At 41.6% G+C, this 19365-nt stretch overlaps 1 protein-coding gene across 1 annotated transcript in view; it reads left to right on the top strand.

Moving 5' to 3' along the window:
• Positions 1 to 4300: 4300 nt before the first annotated feature.
• Positions 4301 to 19365, top strand: part of LOC138367482 (putative per-hexamer repeat protein 5) — a 47370-nt gene continuing 32305 nt past the window's right edge. The window contains exons 1-2 of the mRNA XM_069329149.1: positions 4301 to 4359; positions 8051 to 8217. Coding sequence (XP_069185250.1) covers positions 4301 to 4359; positions 8051 to 8217 — 226 coding nt within the window. The remainder of the gene's footprint in view (positions 4360 to 8050; positions 8218 to 19365) is intronic.

Raw genomic sequence — 19365 nt, 5'->3', positions numbered from 1 at the left:
CGCTCTCCTAAATAATTGGAGAAAGGATACACGCACCAACAAGTGTACCGTGGTTCTCGGTATATATACACTCGGAGTTTACTTAGTCCTGAACTATCTTCAGTGCTGAAGAATACTTATTGGCTGGCCAATAAGCTATTATGGGGTACTTAATAACCCATCGGAGGTTGATAAGTAATAATGTCAAACACCGAACTTTTAACCTTTAACTCGAGCAGAACTGCTCCGTTGGATAAGGCTCAAAGCTCTGGTCCGCAGCATAAGGCAATTGATGAAATAAATATCATATAATTTTGATACAGCCATCAAAGACTCCATTACAAAAAATACAAATGTTTGAGTATTTGGAGTTCTTTACACAATTCAGATGACCATCAGAAGGTAATCGTCATGTTGCATCAGGATAAATCCTTATTTAGGAAAATCCACAGATAAAAACAGAAATGGAAATACAACTATTGCGACTACTTAATAGTCGCAATAGTTATTGAGCTTCTCCCACATACACGTTAGGTCCACGGTTCGAATCTCCTAGATCCCAGGTGAATGAAACAGAAATGAAAGCTCAAAGGTTTTTATTGTCATGAAGCTGTGTTGCACCTGGTGGCCAATGCACCTATATATATGCCTTGCCTAACTAGCGAATGCCTTGAAATACTGGCCATCGCGCTCAACATTTGTAGCCATTCAAATGATGAAGAACACATCACTGATAGAGAATTTTGTGAGAATTTCATTTGTGTTGGACATAGCGAGTACGTTATGGCCGCTGTTATTGCCTTTCTGGGAAAAATAGCAGGGCCAGAAAATTAAAGTATAGGTAGCTGTACAATTACAATAACTCCATGTTTCCTTTCTATATTTATATATTACATATAAATAAAATAAATAAATAAATATATATATATATATATATATATATATATATATATATATATATATATATATATATATATATATATATATATATATATATATATATATATATATTTATATATATATTAACCTAGGCGCTAGAAGACTCGAACCACCGATCCCCACAAGTGGGAGACAGAAGCTCTATCCACCATGTTATAAAAGTACTAATAAGGAAAGCTTCCAGAAACTCACCGCTGCCCAGCTGGAATTTTAGACTTTCCCAGACTGCTACTAAAGTGACCTGCTCCAGAGGAATTAGTGATCCACTCTCACGATATATAAATTGTCACTACACTACTGTAGATATAAACAATTCATTCATATAATTTCAGCTGCCCATTTCCTTGTATTAAATTTTAATTAAGATGAGCTATTTAGTGTGCTTACTTAACCATTGTGGAGTTCATTGCAGATATAATATGAAAAATCTTATTTATATATTTTTGAGCTTGATAAATATATAATTTGGTTGATTAAACCAACTTCAGACTTTGCTTGGTTTTCAGATATTTGTGTACTCTATATAAGCAGTATCATCTGTGCTTGGGCTGCCCTGTTCAGCAGTTTCCTGGTGTAAATATAAATATCTTCGTTTGTGTTACAAAAATAAATCAAAGTTAATCCTCTAGTTGTTGTAGCTTTCATCTGAACTCAACGTTTCAGGTATTGTTGGGAAAATACAATTTTAGAACATTCTTGTGAAAACTAAATTTTAATTAATATTTTATTGACGTGTTTAACACATGGCGATAAATGTGGATGCTCTGGTAAGGAAACAGTGAAAACATTAATTAATTTTTTTTTTATTTTTTTTTTTACATGCGTACATGCGAATAAATACAATAAAACAAGAACAAACAGAACACAAACACAAATACAAAAACACAAAACAAAGATAGACAAATACACTAAATACCGGCCTGAAGGGCCGACAACAAAAACACAACAATGAGCAGAAACACAATAGAACACAGAAAAAATAAACAACAATACAACACAGGAGGGTAATGGAAATAAACACAAGAAAACTACACAAAGTACAAAATCACAAAAACACAGAAAATACCGGCCTGAAGGGCTGACAACAAAAACGAAATACAATGCAAGATAGTAGGAAAAGAACAGTGCAAGACGTGTCGTTCAATTTTAAGCGTACAGGCAAGCTTGCATAAGGCAAACAGATTACAATAATCACAAAGGCACAAAGGCACAAAGTTATAAAGGACAAAGGCATAAAGGTAGAAATTACAAAGGCACAATTATAAATTACAAAGGTACAAAGTTATAAATTACCAAAAACACAAAAGATCGGCCTGAAGGGCCGACAACAAAAACAATAAGCACAGCAGTACGATGAGAAAATACCCAAACCCGCACCCAACAACCCAACTCGTGAAACAACACAAAACAAGCCAACTGGCCCCGAAAACCACACGGAGAGGTACAAATACATAACTGCAAAAAATTAAATAAAATACTCCCACACAAGCAGGCGCGCACGCAACCGCACCCCACGCACACAAACGGACACAGCACCACAACACATAGCACACACACACAAAAAAAAATCAATTAAAAGGAGGAAACTCATCAGTGGGAGGCGAATATTTCTCAGGAAAATCATGCAGAGGATATTTCTGCTTATAAGCTTCCCACACAGCCGTACTCCCTGTCGGTAGGACAACGATCCCCCCCCCCCCCTGCTTCAAGGAGGGGGGGTGTGCATAAACTCGGGAACCACCAGATCAGGCGGAAATGGTGGTTCCCGAATTTATGGGCCTGGAGCTGGGCGGCAGAAGTCACATAACACGGTAAAGCAGAGCGAAGGGAGGCAGAAGACACGGAGGAAGCGGACGCAGGCCTCCGAGACGACCCTGCCGCTGGACGCACAGGAGAAGACGACGAAGGCCGCCGAGACGGCAACTCCACACCCGACACCGCAGGAGATGCAGTAGAGACGGCCGGAGACGGGAGAAGCGGCAAAACCGCCTCCGATAAACCAGAGGACGAAACTGGAGTCACGGAACCCCCAGAGCGAGCAGTCTTCTTTAACACCACCATCAGGTCACTACACTCACCAGCAGGAGGAACCACCCTCCACGCAGAACCGGAACCATCCGACGCAGGCGACGCACCGGAAGCAAGCTCCACAGGCACCTCACTAGAAGAGACATCGACACTGGCAACCGCAGGCACATGGACCTCCGCCACCACCGAGGAATGCGACGCACCTGGAACCTCACCACCGTCACTGGAAGATCCACCATCGTCGAATTCCCCCGCATCAGCCCAATTAGAAGATCTCCGGGAACACTTGGGCACCAGCCGTACATCATCAGTGCCGGATGTCAACCCAGAGACCCGGTCAACACAAGCTGGGCGAACCAACGCTCTCCGCCGGACGGCAGCATTCTCAACCACACGGGGAACCAGGTCGAGCACAGTAGGAGGCCCTACAGCCACCCCAGCACCCAGCACAGCTTGGGCACACGGCGAGGGTTCAGTGACAGGCACCACAGACAGAGAACAGGAAGACGGGGGAAGCGTGCAGACTGGAGGCGGAAGAACCACGGGAGTATCCAGGACAGCAACCGGGGCAGGACGAACACCCGACAGCGGCACAACCTCCTGAGGAGAGGCAACCACAACAGGCGACACAGCCTCCGGAGGAGGGGCGACATCAGCAGGAGGCGCATCAGGCAACACACGGGGCATGGCAGCAGCCAAAGAGTCGTCCACATCCACAGCCACCGAAACCTCCTCCACAGGGAGCGGTGGGAAATCCTCCTCACGGAAGAGGTTGACGGGTGCAATGGCAGGTTTAGAGCACCCAGCAGCTTGATAGCCCAAGAGGCCACAACGGTAACACGTACGGGGTTGACGAGCATAAAACACCTGAACAGAACACCCCAGAAGCTTCACTTGAGATGGAATGTCCGCCCGCAGCCTCATTCCTAGGATGCGAATATTTGACCGCACGCCCTTTAGCGGACCCAAGGAGAGCAGGTGCAACCGCACACTGACGACCGCCCCAAACTGGCCGAAATAACGCCTCAACAGCCCCTCCGGAAACTCCAGGGGTGCCCCATGCACGTTAACATACGTGACGGCACCACTGTGATTGGAGACAGTCACAGTGCCTGCACCTTTGGGCAGGGGCAAGGTCCACCCCTCGTAACGACGTAAAAACGCCCTATACACCTCCTCCGTCGTTAGTTTAACAATCACCCTATTGGCAGTCACCAGCTCAATGCCATAAATATCCCCCACAGGGACCCACAGTATGTCACACAGCACCAATCCCACCTCAGAATATCCCGCTCGAGCAGAAAACTCGAGGCCTATAGACTGGGCATGCACAACAAGGGGGAGGGGAGCCCCCATGTCGCCGACACGCCAAACTGCACCCACCCTCTTGCCACTCCAGGGAGCAACTGGCAGGTCAGGCGAGCCATCCGAACCCCCTGGTGGCCAACGAGGCAATCCTCTTAACAGAAGACGTAGACGTTGGTGTGTCTCACACACAGAGAGAAGTGGCTAGTACTGACCACCTCATTGCCTTCCCTGCCAAACACTCTATTAATTAAATGACACAATATGAATTCCGGTAACACAATATATCAAAACATTTTAGATAATTAATGGGCTTTCACAGTAACACAATTACATTTTACTGTTATTCTTATTGATTACTTTTCATCCATAATCAAACTTATTCTAATCCTATGTAACATTTTTTACACATTCTTTACAAACAAATAACTATCAAAACAAGACACCAAACCTAGAAGTATATTTAGCACCGTCTTGTCCCGAAACTCCTAGACATTATTCAGTTTGCCAATACGGGGGAACAAAAACGTAAGTCGAGCGATGTTAAAGACTTATAATATTCACCGAGTATTTTTGTCAAGGGACACACGACTCAAAGGAAGATTTATAAAAAGGAAATCCGTTAAATGCAGTTCTGACAGTAAAATGAAGTATTCCACTAAGTTTCACTGTTCCACATAATATGCTTGAGTCATTTATATGTGCACGATAAGGCGAAGTATTTTATTCTATTAACATATACAACCTAGCTGGCTAGGTTGTCTATTCGAGCGACCAATAGACAACGTAGCCAGAGGCGTTTACCACTTCCTGTTAAAGTGATAGGTAGAAGACTAAGTGGTTACACAACAATTATTTGCATCCAATTTGTTATTCGGAAGAGCTAGCCGAGGGTCTTTGAAGAATCTTCAAAGACTGCAAAGGACAGATTAAGTTACATGATACAAATTAGAGTAAGGAACACCCTTCTGGGAGATAAGGATATAAAACAGGCGGGAATGGTCTCTTTAGAGGCTGTATCAGGGACTTCATTAGAGGCACCATCAATATCTTCTTTATGGTGCAGTTTGCGTGGTGGGTTCTTATCCTGATGACTACACAAGTGATAATATTAAGAGACGCATCACTACTGCACGTCAATGTTTATTTGGCAAGGCTTGGGACTTGCTAATGTTGTTTACAGTTGATACAAGAGCGACGACTAAACCAGAAATGTTTTTGAGTTGGACTTGATGCACTTGGCGGCGAGTGTTGAGTCATTCTCGGGGTGGGTTGGATTTGGTTGCCTGGAGTTGCGTGAGGGAGGGTGCTGTTTGGCGTGTCGGCGCCATGGGGCTTCATACCATGCTCTTGAGGTTGTGTTATTGTACATGTTTCGTGTTCGTGTGGCCGAAATGTACGGGATCCAGATCGTGACGACCCACTGAGCACTAGTGAAGTTTAACTCCACGGCGGTGTATGAGAAGATCGTAGCCCGCTATGATGGGCGAACATTGACCTACCCTGGGGACGGCACTACGGTCGCCATTTCCGACCGCTGCTGCTCAATTACCACTGTGGCTTTGCATTGTGTGCCCTTCGAGTTTTCGGAGAGCCTGCTTCGGAGATACTTTGGCCAATATGGCATGGTGGTATCCCTCTGTATGAACTCCTTCTCTTCCAGAAGGTGACGTGGGGTCTCCTGTGGTACACGGACTCTCGCCTTAAGACTCAAGGCCCCGATTCCTTCCACGGTTACCTTGCTGGGGTACACTCTGCTGGCATTTTATGCAGGGCAACCGCGTTCCTGTTTTCGTTGTGGCCTTGAGGGGCATCTAGCAGCCGATTGCACTGGAATCGCGGTTGCACCTGTTAATTTGTTCCGGGAAGAGGATTTTCCCCTGTTGATGGCGCAGGACCTGTCGCCTTCTGATGGAGTGGGTGGGGAGGTTCCCCTGCTGCCTGCTGACCCAGTGGTGGTTCTGCATTCCTCGGCTGCTGGCCCGGCATGTGTGGATGGTGGTGTGTGCGGCTCCTCCCCCGCAGTCTGTCTCTTCACTTCCGACGGCTTCTGCACCTGTTTCCGCCTCTGCGCCTCAGTCGCCTTCGACGTCCCTGCATGCTCCCTCACCTGTGTTCATCCCTTCCCCTCCTGCGGCCGCGCCTGTTCCTTTTCCTGTCTCCTCTGTGGGTGGCGGTCTCGTCCCCTGTGTCGTTGAGGCTAACATTCTGCGGGGTCGTGCTCCCCCGGTTTTGGGGCGGCTTGTCACCGGCTCCTCTCGGGTGCCTCCTGCAGGGGGGTGACAGCTCCAATGACCAGCGGCCTGTCCCCAAGCGTTCAGGTACGGATACGGGTGCTTTGCCTCCTCGTACGTGGGCAGAGGAATGTGAGGATGCGGCGAGTGTTGATGTTTCTTCTGTGAGCTGTTTCTCTGTGGAGTGTGAGGATGGTGCGTCTGATGCTGGTGGGGTTCCGGTGGATGGAGTGGGATCTACTGTGGCTCCTGCTGTAGGGGTGGGGGCAGGTATGGGGCCTGTGGCTCTTGATTCGGGTGCGTCGCTCGCATCGGATGGTTCCAGTTCCACGTGGGAGATGGTTTCCCCTTGCCATGTTGAGAGTGGGCGAGGCAACCTTGTGGTGGTGGTGCTGAATAAAACTGCTCGCTCTGAGGGTTCCGTGCCCCCTCCCCCAACCCCTCTTTTGTTGGCGGCGGTTTTGCCGCCCCACACGTCTCGGGCCATTTCTTCTATGTCTCCTGCTTTTTTGGAGGCGTTGCCGCCTCGGCAGCCTCTGCCCGCTGTTCCGGTATCTCCTGCTTCCTTGGCGGCGGTGTTCCTGCCTCACCTGACTAGTTCTTCGTCTTCGGAGTCCTCTGGTTGGGGGCGAACGCTTCGCCGGATTTTGTGGTCCCTGAGTATATGACGTACCCGCGGTATCGTGAGGGCCGTTCCCCTACCGAACAGGAGTATTTGATATGGGAGGCTTATAAGTGGAAGTATCCATCGTGGAAGTTCCCGGAGAAATATCCTCCAATTTGATTACTTCGTGTTGTGTTGATAGCGCATGGGTATGTGGTTGTGGGGTGGGGTTGCATGTGTGTGTCCGGGTGGAGCTGGTTTTGTTTTCCGGTTCCTGCGTGTTCCGGTTTTTTGGTTGTGGGTTTGCTTTGTGTGGGGATTTCGTGTGTGTTTGTATGTCCGTGTCTTTCTGTATATGTTCTGTGTGGTTGGGTGTTGTTTTATACTTCCGGCTCTGTGTGTCTTATGCGTGGCTGGTTGTGCTGTTGTGCTGCTGTATTGGTGTGTTTGGTGTGGTGATAGTTTATGTTATGTACTTGTGTCCTTACGGCCTTCTGGTCATTTGCATGTGTTTTTTTGTACTTTTTGTTTGGTTTTGTACTTAAGGTTCCCTGTGTGGTTCAGTTCTCTGTTATTAATGCTTTGTGTTTCTTGTCCTAGTTATGTGCCCTGTTCTGATTTTTGTTTTGTATTATGTGCCCATGTTGGGGTTTGTTGTATGCTTTGTAACATGCGTATTTAACTTTTGATTCTTCTTGTGTTTAGGTTCTTTACATGTTGTATTACTGTATTCTGTGTATCCTGTATGTACGCTTGTTTTTATTTGAATGTGGTTGTCTGTTTGTACATTGTGGTTTCTTTTATAAAAAAAAAAGTCTCTGAGTTCTGTAGGTTGCATGTTGTGGTTGTAGTCCACTGCGATAAAATTCTTTTGTTCGGTTGGATTTATATCCTGTAATATGATATTAAATATCTTGGGAATTTCATTTTATGTGACGCTTTGTCTTCCTATTATCAAAAGCACTCCTATCCCTGGCAATGACTTCAACGGATATGATGAAGGTTTTCAGAACAGGAGAATCTGTCCTAAGTTGGTTGAGCGCTTGATGGTACAGGAGGCCGCGTGGGGCCTGGGCCAGCAGGGGCTTCGATTACCTTTTGAGGCCGACGGCTCACGGTCTCCAGTCTGTTAGCCTCACTGTGGTGCTTGATTTCTTGCTGTTTATGAACACGTCTTCTTTATTCTCCTCAATGGGCGAAAAATCCTCATTACCAGTAAACCTGTCATGTGTCGGTGGTTTGTGTAGGTCCTTAGCGGTATCGTAGTTTCCGGTCGGAGTGACCATAAGCGTCCCTCTTCCCGTCGCCATGCTCTTTGTTCCTCAACACCTCATATCTGCTACAGATTAAAAACAACCCAAGTTCGATCACCACAGGCTTTAAAAGACTCCAAGGCCATGAAAACTCTTTGCTAGAGTCAACTACTTTAGCAAACAAATATAGGCGCTTAAAAAATAATTGCTGCAGAGCAGAAAAATCGCATGAAGCAACACAGTAAAAATACGAGTTACTGGGGGAGGCGACACATAAACGTTTGCTATGACCATAACAGAAAACTCAACGTCATGAGCAGACTCTGATCCATCCGTAAAGAGAGCAATGAAGATGTGCAAGAGAAGGCGTGTCAGCACAGTATGGGGAATAAAAACCTGTTCTGTACAGGTTTGGGCCTATCAAACTTTAACAAGCAGGAACCTCCATAGTGGTAAGATAGACTGTGCTATAATAGAGCATCAGAGAGAGAGAGAGAGAGAGAGAGAGAGAGAGAGAGAGAGAGAGAGAGAGAGAGACTAGGGATGACAATGCGGGCAGCGGATGTTGCGTAAGCGCTAATGGGGGCATTGGAGTGTCCACACAAAGTATCGAATTGCCTCTGAGACCAAGCAGTACAAATGAGCCAATATGCTATATCTTTATGTAGTGTCATATTTTTTTCCAGATATTAAAGTACGGCAACACAGATCTACCAACAGAAAAAAATCATTACAAATATAGACTGCTGCTGATTTTCGCCTCAATAAAAGGAGTTAGTGCAACTTGACATCCATCATACATTAGAAGAGGAGTCACTCCATTGGAATAAGTAAGCTACAGTTCTCTGAAATTTCTGTGGAAATTTTGAAGGTAATAATGTACAACTAATTAGATTTAGAAAATCTGAAGAAAGTTGGAAACATTGCTATTAAATTATTCACCAGATTATCCCCTAATCGATCCACTGCAGAGGGAAGGGAATTATCAGGGGAATGTGCCAAACCATTGCGACTATATAACATTTGGAAGGGGTCAGGATAAGGATTTATGATAAGACGGGGGAAAGGAATGGTGCCTAACCACTTGGATGGTCGGGAATTGAACGCCGACCTGCATGAAGCGAGACCGTCGCTCTACTGTCCAGCCCACATGAACGACTATGACCGCGAATGTTTTGTGCAATATCCAGGCATCTAGAAAATATTGATAGGCCTCTGTTGGGTAGACGTAAGAGCTTAGTGGAGCTATCACGTTCTTGTATCATAACATTTACCTCACAATAATGAATAATTGTTTGAAACCAGATAATTTTAACAAAAAGCTATAATTCATTTTTGAAGATGGTCTAATTAACTCATTTAATTAATAGCAAAATCGAAGCACACAACTTTTCACATAATCATTCTTAACGGCCGGAACCCTTGTGAATGATGGACCTCACGCCACTACATCCCATCACTCACTTGGAGACTTCTGTTCTAATTAAACTTTTGGGCCCTTAAGTTTCCGTGCCACAAAAGCTTGATTTTCTATGAAGATTTCCCGAAACGCTTTTGCTGTCTCCAGGACCATTAATTTAATTACAACTGGCATTTGGATTTTGTTTGATATTACTTTATGACGGTTTACATCCGGGGTTTATAGCTTATGTTAAACCTGATATTAGTGTCTGTATTTTGTGGATTTGTGTGGCTTGCTCCCCCCCCCCCCTCTCTCTTTCTCTCTGCATGTTCTATTGTTCCTTTCTCGTCTGTCTGTCTGTCTGTCTGTCTGTCTGTCTGTCTGTCTGTCTGTCTGTCTGTCTGTCTGTCTCTCTCTCTCTCTCTCTCTCTCTCTCTCTCTCTCTCTCTCTCTCTCTCTCTCTCTCTCTCTCTCTCTCTCTCTCTCTCTCTCTCTCTCTCTCTCTCTCTCTCTCTTTCTCTCTCTCTCTCTCTCTCTCTCTCTCTCTCTCTCTCTCTCTCTCTCTCTCTCTCTCTCTCTCTCTCTCTCTCTCTCTCTCTCTCTCTCTCTCTCTCTCTCTCTCTCTCTCTCTCTCTCTCTCTCTCTCTCTCTCTCTCTCTCTCTCTCTCTCTCTCTCTCTCTCTCTCTCTCTCTCTCTCTCTCTCCCTCTCTCTCTTTCAATATCTTTCTCCTCTCCATGATTTTCACTTTTTAGCTGCCAGTAGAATTCGCCTGTGAGAGGAATATCAGCTTAAGTGAGCAGTACGATTTGTTCTTGAGTGATGTCATCTTCCAATAAGCAGTAAGATTTGCGTTGTGTTTGATGTCAGCTTAGATAAAATAATAAATATTCGTCCGTGTGAACCATACCAGATACGAGTAAGCAGTAAGGCCCGCCTGGGAGAGAGATGTCAGCCTAGACTTAGCAACATAGAAGGTAAGTGTGAGATAGATGTCACGGTCTCCTCTCACGTTTACCACTCCGTACAAAAATGTATGGATTTGGCCCAGTCAGAAGCGTCAATTTTTTAGGGCTACAGTGATGGAACAGTGATCAGAGATATCGCGAAGTGTATGACGACATTCGGGAAAGCCAAATACGTTGACTGACATTGACAAAATTCGGCCTCCTACGACAACACGGCCGCAGGAGGTCGTAGGATGGTCCTTCATCCGACAACTCTCTGTTTACAGAGGTGGTGACCATTTGGCTCTAGACAGTGAATAGAGAATTCCCTCGGTGAATATACGGCAGTGCATATATAATACTAATACTAATAATAATCCCCCATATATAACAATAATCCCTAGTAATACTAGGGAAGGGAAACCAGAAATGATTAATAGTGTGAGCTACATAATATTGCAAGCGAGAAATAAAGCAGAAATTTACTTTACAGTAAGAAACACAGACAGGAGACCAATAATGGAATAATATCAATGAACTAGCAACTCGTCATAGTCGACTCGGAACAGGACGACATTCAGAAACTCATCCCACTCAGAAACACTTCTTTGTCTCATCGCGATAAGAACATACAGTCGAAACATGCAGATGTTTACATATAACATAGCCAATACACAGAGAAATCACAATAACAATGTGTGATATATCAGTGAGAAGATCGACAGGAGTAATGATGAAGATAGTGCATAGGTTCGAACCCTCGTCCGGTGGTTCCTGTGCCTATGGCGTAAAAGGATACACTGATTGTTGTGCTCGCATTAAATCGTCAGTCCTTACTATGTGGCTGCTATCGCGGGGAGGACACTGCTTGACAGTATTTATGAGGGTGTCCAGCTGCTGGACACTTTTCATTACCAGAAGAGTGGCAGTGTTGATGGCTTCAGGGTGGTGACTGCAAGATTCAGGGACTCTTAAAGCTCTTCTAAGGTCGTTGGTTGCTTCACATTCCAGGAGATAATGAAATAGTGGGTTTTCTGTGATTGTTTGGCAGAAGATACATACCCGCTTTCTTGGGTTCATTAATTTCCCAGTTGCATCTGTAACCTAGACGTAGTCTATATAACCGAACTAATATTTCCCTGTGGATTCCTTTCGTGATATTTAACCTGTCTAACTTGGTGGCCTATTGCATACCATATTGCAAAGGGCGAACTTTCTGCTACTCTCTGTTATGGTAGAAAGAGATTGATAAAATTTATCAATCTTTATAGTAGAAAGAGGTTGTTGTTTTAGATTCAGCTACTGGAACAAAATTTCCATGTAGCACGGGTTATGGTGAACCCGTAGTAGAGAGTAGAAAAAGGATGGAACGGGGTATAAATAAGGAAGGAATGAAGGGAGGAGCAGGTAAGGGAAGAAGGTAATTCCTAGAAGAAGGTAAGGTGTAATGTAAGGTAAGGTGAAATTTAAGATAAGCTGGTAAGGTAAGTAAGGTATGGCAAGGTAAGGTTACGTAATGTAAGCAGGTAAGAGAAAAAGGTAATTCTTAGAAGAAGGTAAGAGTAAGGTGAAAGGTAAGAATAGGATGAAAAGTACGACAGGGATGAGTGTAATAATGGTATGGAGGAAGAAAGGGATAAGGAAAGAATAAGAGGAGGGCAAGAAAAGGAAAAGAAGGTAAGCTTAAATCAGGATACGTTTGTTAGGAAGTTTAGAGCATTTGAGTATATACTGTGAAAGAGAAGAGTGAACAGCAACAAAGCCAGGACTAAGGTTCATGTTGGGTAGGTTATGTATCGGCGTCTGTGAAGAGCAGATGTAGGACAGATTATTTCAGAAGAAGACTTATCAATAGGATGATTAGAGTCCTTAACATGACAGAAGAGTCTGAGACAGGAGAGAGTTTGTGTCTACATACTTAAAACTTCTTTTGTGTTCCTTAAGTCTGTCATTTAGTGTACGGCTCGTTAGATACCAGGGCGAGAGAAAGATTTGTAAAAAGGAAATTTTGGAATCAAGAAACTGAGGGTCACTGATGCGTAGGTCGCGGAGGAAAAGAGAGACGAGAACACTTTTCCTGACAGAAGGAGAATGATACGAAAAGAAGTAAATGTACATACCACTATGCATGGGTTTTTGGTAGACAGAGATAGAGAGATCAGACACAGCAGTGAACGTGAACGTCAAGAAAAGGAAGGTGGAAATTAGAAAGAGAAAGAGAAAGAGAAGCATTAGAGTCAACACAGAGTCTGATGAGTTCGAGGAAAACGTCAGTGGGAAACAGGAGATGAAGAATGCCCTCAGTCGCCTTCTGACTATGGAAAGATAGAACGTCATCAAGACGATCATTGATAAACAGAGAGTCGGACCGAAACGTCGTCATGTCTCCATCTTCAGATGTGTGGTTTGGTCATCACACTACAATAGCCCAAACCAATTACTGTGACTACAGTAGCCCTCACCTCTGTCTTCCCTATTGCAGCGACCCCATTAGTCCTCATCTCTGCCATCCATATTACTGCCAACAAAATAGGCCTCAGCTCTGAGGAGTTAAGGTAATAGGGAGACCTTTTAATTAAGCAATTATTGGCTTACAGGAATTTTCAATAATTAATTCTAAAAACGTCATTTGCAATATTGGTCTCGTTGGATATTACAATATAATAACGCCAGTGTGTTTGAACCTTGTTTACTCTTGCACATAATAAACTTTTAATTGAATTAATTGAAAACATTATGTACAACTAAATTATATGTATGATATGCTAAGCAATTATATATATATATATATATATATATATATATATATATATATATATATATATATATATATATATATATATATATATATATATATATATATATATATATATATATATATATATATATATATATATATATGTCGTACCTAGTAGCCAGAACTCACTTCTCAGCCTACTATTCAAGGCCCGATTTGCCTAATAAGCCAAGTTTTCCTGAATTAATATATTTACTATAATTTTTTTCTTATGAAATGATAAAGCAACCCTTTTCTCTATGTATGAGGTCAATTTTTTTTATTGGAGTTAAAATTAACGTAGATATATGACCGAACCTAACCAACCCTACCTAACCTATATTTATAGGTAAGGTTAGGTTAGGTAGCCAAAAAAAGCTAGGTTAGGTTAGGTTAGGTAGGTTAGGTAGACGAAAAAACATTAATTCATGAAAACTTGGCTTATTAGGCAAATCGGGCCTTGAATAGTAGGCTGAGAAGTGCGTTCTGGCTATTAGGTACGACATATATATATATATATATATATGTCGTACCTAGTAGCCAGAATGCACTCCTCAGCCTACTATGCAAGGCCCGATTTGCCTAATAAGCCAAGTTTTCATGAATTAATTACTTTTCGACTACCTAACCTACCTAACCAAACCTAACCTAACTTTTTCGGCTACCTAACCTAACCTAACCTATAAAGATAGGTTAGGTTAGGTTAGGTAGGGTTGGTTAGGTTCGGTCATATATCTACGTTAATTTTAACTCCAATAAAAAAAAATTGACCTCATACGTAATGAAATGGGTAGCTTTTTTATTTCATAAGAAAAAAATTAGAGAAAATATATTAATTCAGGAAAACTTGGCTTATTAGGCAAATCGGGCCTTGCATATTAGGCCGAGAAGTGCGTTCTGGCTACTAGGTACGACATATATATATATATATATATATATATATATATATATATATATATATATATATATATATATATATATATATATATATATATATATATGTTGTACCTAAAAGCCAGAACGCTGTTCTTGGTTCACTATGCAAGGCCCGATTTGCCTAATAAGCCAAGATGTCCTGAATTTCTAAATATATAGATTTTTGTTTATGAAATGATAAAGCTATCCATTTCATTATGTATGAGTTAATTTTGTTAATTTTTGAGTTACAACTAACGTAGATATGTGACCGAACCTAACCTACCCTACCTAACCTAACCTATCTTAACCTAACCTAAACTAACATAACTAAATCAATAATTTATGTTCTTAATATAATATAATAATTATAATTAAAATAAACAAATTGGAAACAATTTATTGGAAATAAAGAAAATCACTCGGCCTATTAGGCAAATCGGCCCTTGCATAGTAGGCCGAGAAGTGCGTTCTGGCTACTAGGTACGACATATGTATATGTATATCCCTCCCCAGGCTGACCTACTTTCTGAGATGTTCGCCATCTTTCAACAATATTAAATTAGAAGGGTACGACAGCTTGCTGAAATAAACACTAGAAAAAGCCCTCAATCTTTCCCTCAGCGACTCACAGTGGAAACAGGCCTCCCTTCGTGTCAGACTCAGGGACCTTGATGTGCGCACAGCAACACAAATTGCTGTACCAGCGTTCCTGTCCTCTTCAGTGGGGTCTGACAACTTGGTGAAGGAAATCCTACCTGAGCACCTAGTTCAACAGGCTGGGGTACATGATCCCAGCTTCACAGACTGCACAACCAAATGGGTCTCTCTCGCAGGACCAGCATCCCAACCACCACCTTCTGAAGCCCATAAGCAATCCAGCTGGGATCGCCCCATTGCAGACCAAGAAGCTGCGACTTTGCTAGAAGCTGCGACAACACCACATGACACTGCCCGGCTCAGAGCTGTAGCCGCTCCCCATGCATGTGACTTCCTATTAGCAACCCCAATGTCAGCCACCGGCACCCGTCTCACACTGCAGGCCCTCCGAATTGCCGTGGCTCTCCTCCTCGCTGCCCCAATCCACACCGAATACAGGTGTATTTGCGGCGAGGCAGAGGCCGACAGGTACGGACGGCATGGCCTTCTCTGCCAAAGGACAGGAGGATGGCATGCAAGGCATGGCGAGGTCAACGACATTATTAAGAGAAGCCTTACCACAACCGCTTGTCCAGCAGAGAGAGAGCCCCGTTACCTAATGTCCCGCAACTCTGATGAGCCTGTCGGTCGCCCAGACGAAATCATGGTGAACCCCAGGAAGAATGGTAGACAGTTGGTGTGGGACTACACTTCCATTTCAACTTTAGCCAGCACCTACGTTGACTTCAGTGCTACAAAAGCAGGAGGAGCTGCCAATCACCGGGAAGCAGCCAAGTCACGTAAATACAGAGACCTTGAGCACCACTACAATTTTATCCCCATTGCCTTGGAGACACTTGGTGCCTGGGCTAAAAGTTCTGCTAGCTTTTTGAAGGAGTTGGGATCTAAGCTAATCGAAACAACTACAGACACTAGAGCTGCCAGTTTTCTCTTTCAGCGCCTTAGTGTGGCAATCCAGAGAGGAAATGCTCACTGCATCCATGGTTCCTGCCCACCATCTGAGGAGCTGGAGGAGCTATACAACTTGTGATAATTAGCCTTGTACCCTATATGTAACCAATGTTGTAACTTTTTTTATGTAATAACATTTTCAAATAAAGTTAGATATATATACACACATATACAAAAAATAGGGGTGGTAGGAGAAGAAAATATCAAAGTGTTCAGTGAGGATCCACAAGGTCTTCTCTGAGTACTCTTTATTTTCTTCTCCGAGGCTATGGGTCCCTACACTTGCACCAGAGGTGGTACCCCTTCTAGGTAAATATATATATATATATATATATATATATATATATATATATATATATATATATATATATATATATATATATATATATATATATATATATATATATATATATATATATATATTGGAAGCAGGTACACATGTCATTAAACACAACAGCATTATGACTATTATTAATTTTCTTTTGGATATTTTCCATTCAACGCAAATATCTTCTATCATCTGGAGGGTGAAGAATATATGTTTTATCTCTTAATATTTCAAACTCGCGAGTAATTGATGTAGTATCTAAGTTTTGCTGTCTTTCAGTTCAGCAAGCAAAGTAATAAAGCAAGCAAAAGCTTGAATTATTTACTAACAAATTGATTGAATATCTCACTTATTCATATTATAGAGATATCAACATTTCATCGTAAAAGAAATGCTAAACTTTGTAAAGAATTTTCTGATGTTGAATACGGCAAGATTACGTTATTTTTTAGTAATCCTTGGGAGAGGATTACAAAATATATAATATTTATATCATACTCAATAGCTCAATAGCACCAAATGACTCTGAGAAGATAAAAGGTTCGCAATGATTCAATATTTCCAGTGACTTAAGATTTTATAAATATTTGTAAACTAAATATTATTACTAAAGGTATTTTAATTATTATAAATTGAACATTAATTTTAAGTTCTCTGAAAGAATTATAAAGGTTATCGGCTTTTGTTAAGCTTTAAAATGAATAATTGACTAACACGATCAATATCGCGTAAGAGCACCCTGCAAGACTGACCTTTCAGACGCCTCGTACGAAACTTACCCCACACTGTAAGACACACTATCTTCGTACTTCAGACAGATTAGCCCCATCTTTCAGAAGGCTCTGTCTTAGTCCCTCCCCATGCAGCAAGATTCCTTAAAAAAAAAAAAAAGAGCCAGATGCATTTTTACCAAATAATTTCTCTCAACCGTGAAATTAGGCGCAACATAAATATTGTTGATGACCTTGCGTGACCATCGGTCTGGTGGCACGGGGGGAAGGACAGGTCGATGGTAATGAGGCAATAAGGACGAACTTCCTCAAGTTACATGTTATGCAAGGGTCATATGCACAGTAACCTTTTCATTACTAAATATTATTTCGTTTTATCGTGATATTTTTATTATATTATTATTGTTATTATTTCATTGAGAGCTCATATTCAGTATTACATAAAGTCTTGTATTTTATTCGCATAAGTCGTTTCTGTCGTGTTATTGGGATCTGTGGAACGAATTAACATGGGATCATACCATTAACGTGGATTATGTTTAAATATTATATATAAAGGGAACAATTGTTGGATATCTCCAATGTATCATAATCGTTATCAAAGTCAGGATATTAATAATAAAGAATTACGTCATTTCAATCGATAAAAATTTAAATTAATACCAATTTTCAACACACACAGGGAGGGGTTTAGATTGATCAAGGATACCTTCTTATAAACACATATCAAGTTGATTTAAATTTTTTATGTATATTCCTCATAATCTGGGATAAATATGGAAATATGGTAGACATATGTAATCTACATAACCCCTTTATTTTACCTGTATCACATATTTTAGATTTATATATGAAGATTTATTCGTAAGTAATTTTGTGATGATTTATAAATATAACTTGTCAATTAAGGTTACAAATCTAAATAATTTTTTTTAAATCAGTGATAATTATTTGCTGAATAATAATTGCCGAATAATAATTTGAAATCTTAGAAAGAGTTTCATATAAAAATAAATGATATTAAAAAGTAGATGGTGTTAACTCGTAACAGTTAGTTCAACTTTTAATTTTACATTTGAGTAAAACATCTGTACACCGTCGGAAAAGTGACCCTGGAACCGTAGTAAATGTTGAAAACTAGAACTCGTGAAATAGAGGAATAAATCTAGAAAGTGAACATCTAGAAAATTGCTACAAGAAAATTAACCTGTCTCTAGATATGTTGTATGATTGAAGAGGTTTGGTAACCATCTAGTCGGTTTCTAGAAATGTTGATCAGTGGGGAACTTTATCTAGATTTTACTAGATCCTAGAAACTAATGTTAATATATTTTTTGTTTTAATTATCTTTTTTTTTAGACTTAATTGAACAATAGGGTGTGGTACACAGTCTGAAAAATGTGTTCACCCGCTGTTGTTGTGGACTTGAGTATGAACTCTGGGATATTAGAAGTTTTAGAAACTCATATCCAGTGTATTTTTGTTGGTTAAGAGACATCTCTGTGGACATTTTTTTTGTAATAAAAATATTTTTGTGTATTTTCATTAGATTTTAAGGATCCAGATACGCTGTAATGGGCAGTTGCCACAGGTGTGGAGTGGAACACTACCCTGGAAACACAAACCGAAACTGTCTATTTTCCGCTTGTTACAACTTGTAATAAAGTTGTTAGATCTTGGCTTAACGTGTTTATGACGTATTAGAACGTTGTTACAACTTGTTATATTGGTTGTTATAACTGGTTAGGAGGTGTTAAAACTTGTTCGAACGTTGTACCAACGTCGTAGTTTCGGTGTGTGTTTGGCGGGTAGGTCCCTGAAGGGTAGTGTTTTCTATTTGATTTGATTTTTAATTTTAATGACATTGTTTTATTTTTAATGTTTCTATTTTTAATTGTTGTGGTGTGTTTGATTTTGATCCCAGGAGGAATACTGGGATAGCTGAGGGCTATCCAATGATTTAGCTAGTTGTAAGTTGATAGGTATGGATTTTCACCGTTTGATATTTGTTTCTATATCAGGATAGGTATAGGATGTTTTGTCTTCCAGGTAGTTGGAAGGGTATGGGGCTGCACCCAAGTTGGACAGCCAGGATTAAAGGGACGGTCTCTATCCTTATGTTTTATGTATTATTGCTATTGTTTTGTTTTATGCTATGTATTTTTACATGTTGGGTGCACACATTTTGGGGGTGACATTTTTGTGTTTGGAGATTGTATTGGAATTAGTTAGGATTAGTTTATTTTTGTTTTGTTTTAAGGCATTAGGTCATTTATTGTTGAGTTAAATGTTCTTTTTTTTGGAGTTAATGGTT

Source organism: Procambarus clarkii, chromosome 22, assembly GCF_040958095.1.
Source record: "Procambarus clarkii isolate CNS0578487 chromosome 22, FALCON_Pclarkii_2.0, whole genome shotgun sequence".
NCBI lineage: Eukaryota > Metazoa > Arthropoda > Malacostraca > Decapoda > Cambaridae > Procambarus > Procambarus clarkii.
The sequence above is the reverse complement of the archived record's forward strand: the minus strand, read 5'-3'. Positions and strand labels throughout refer to the sequence as shown.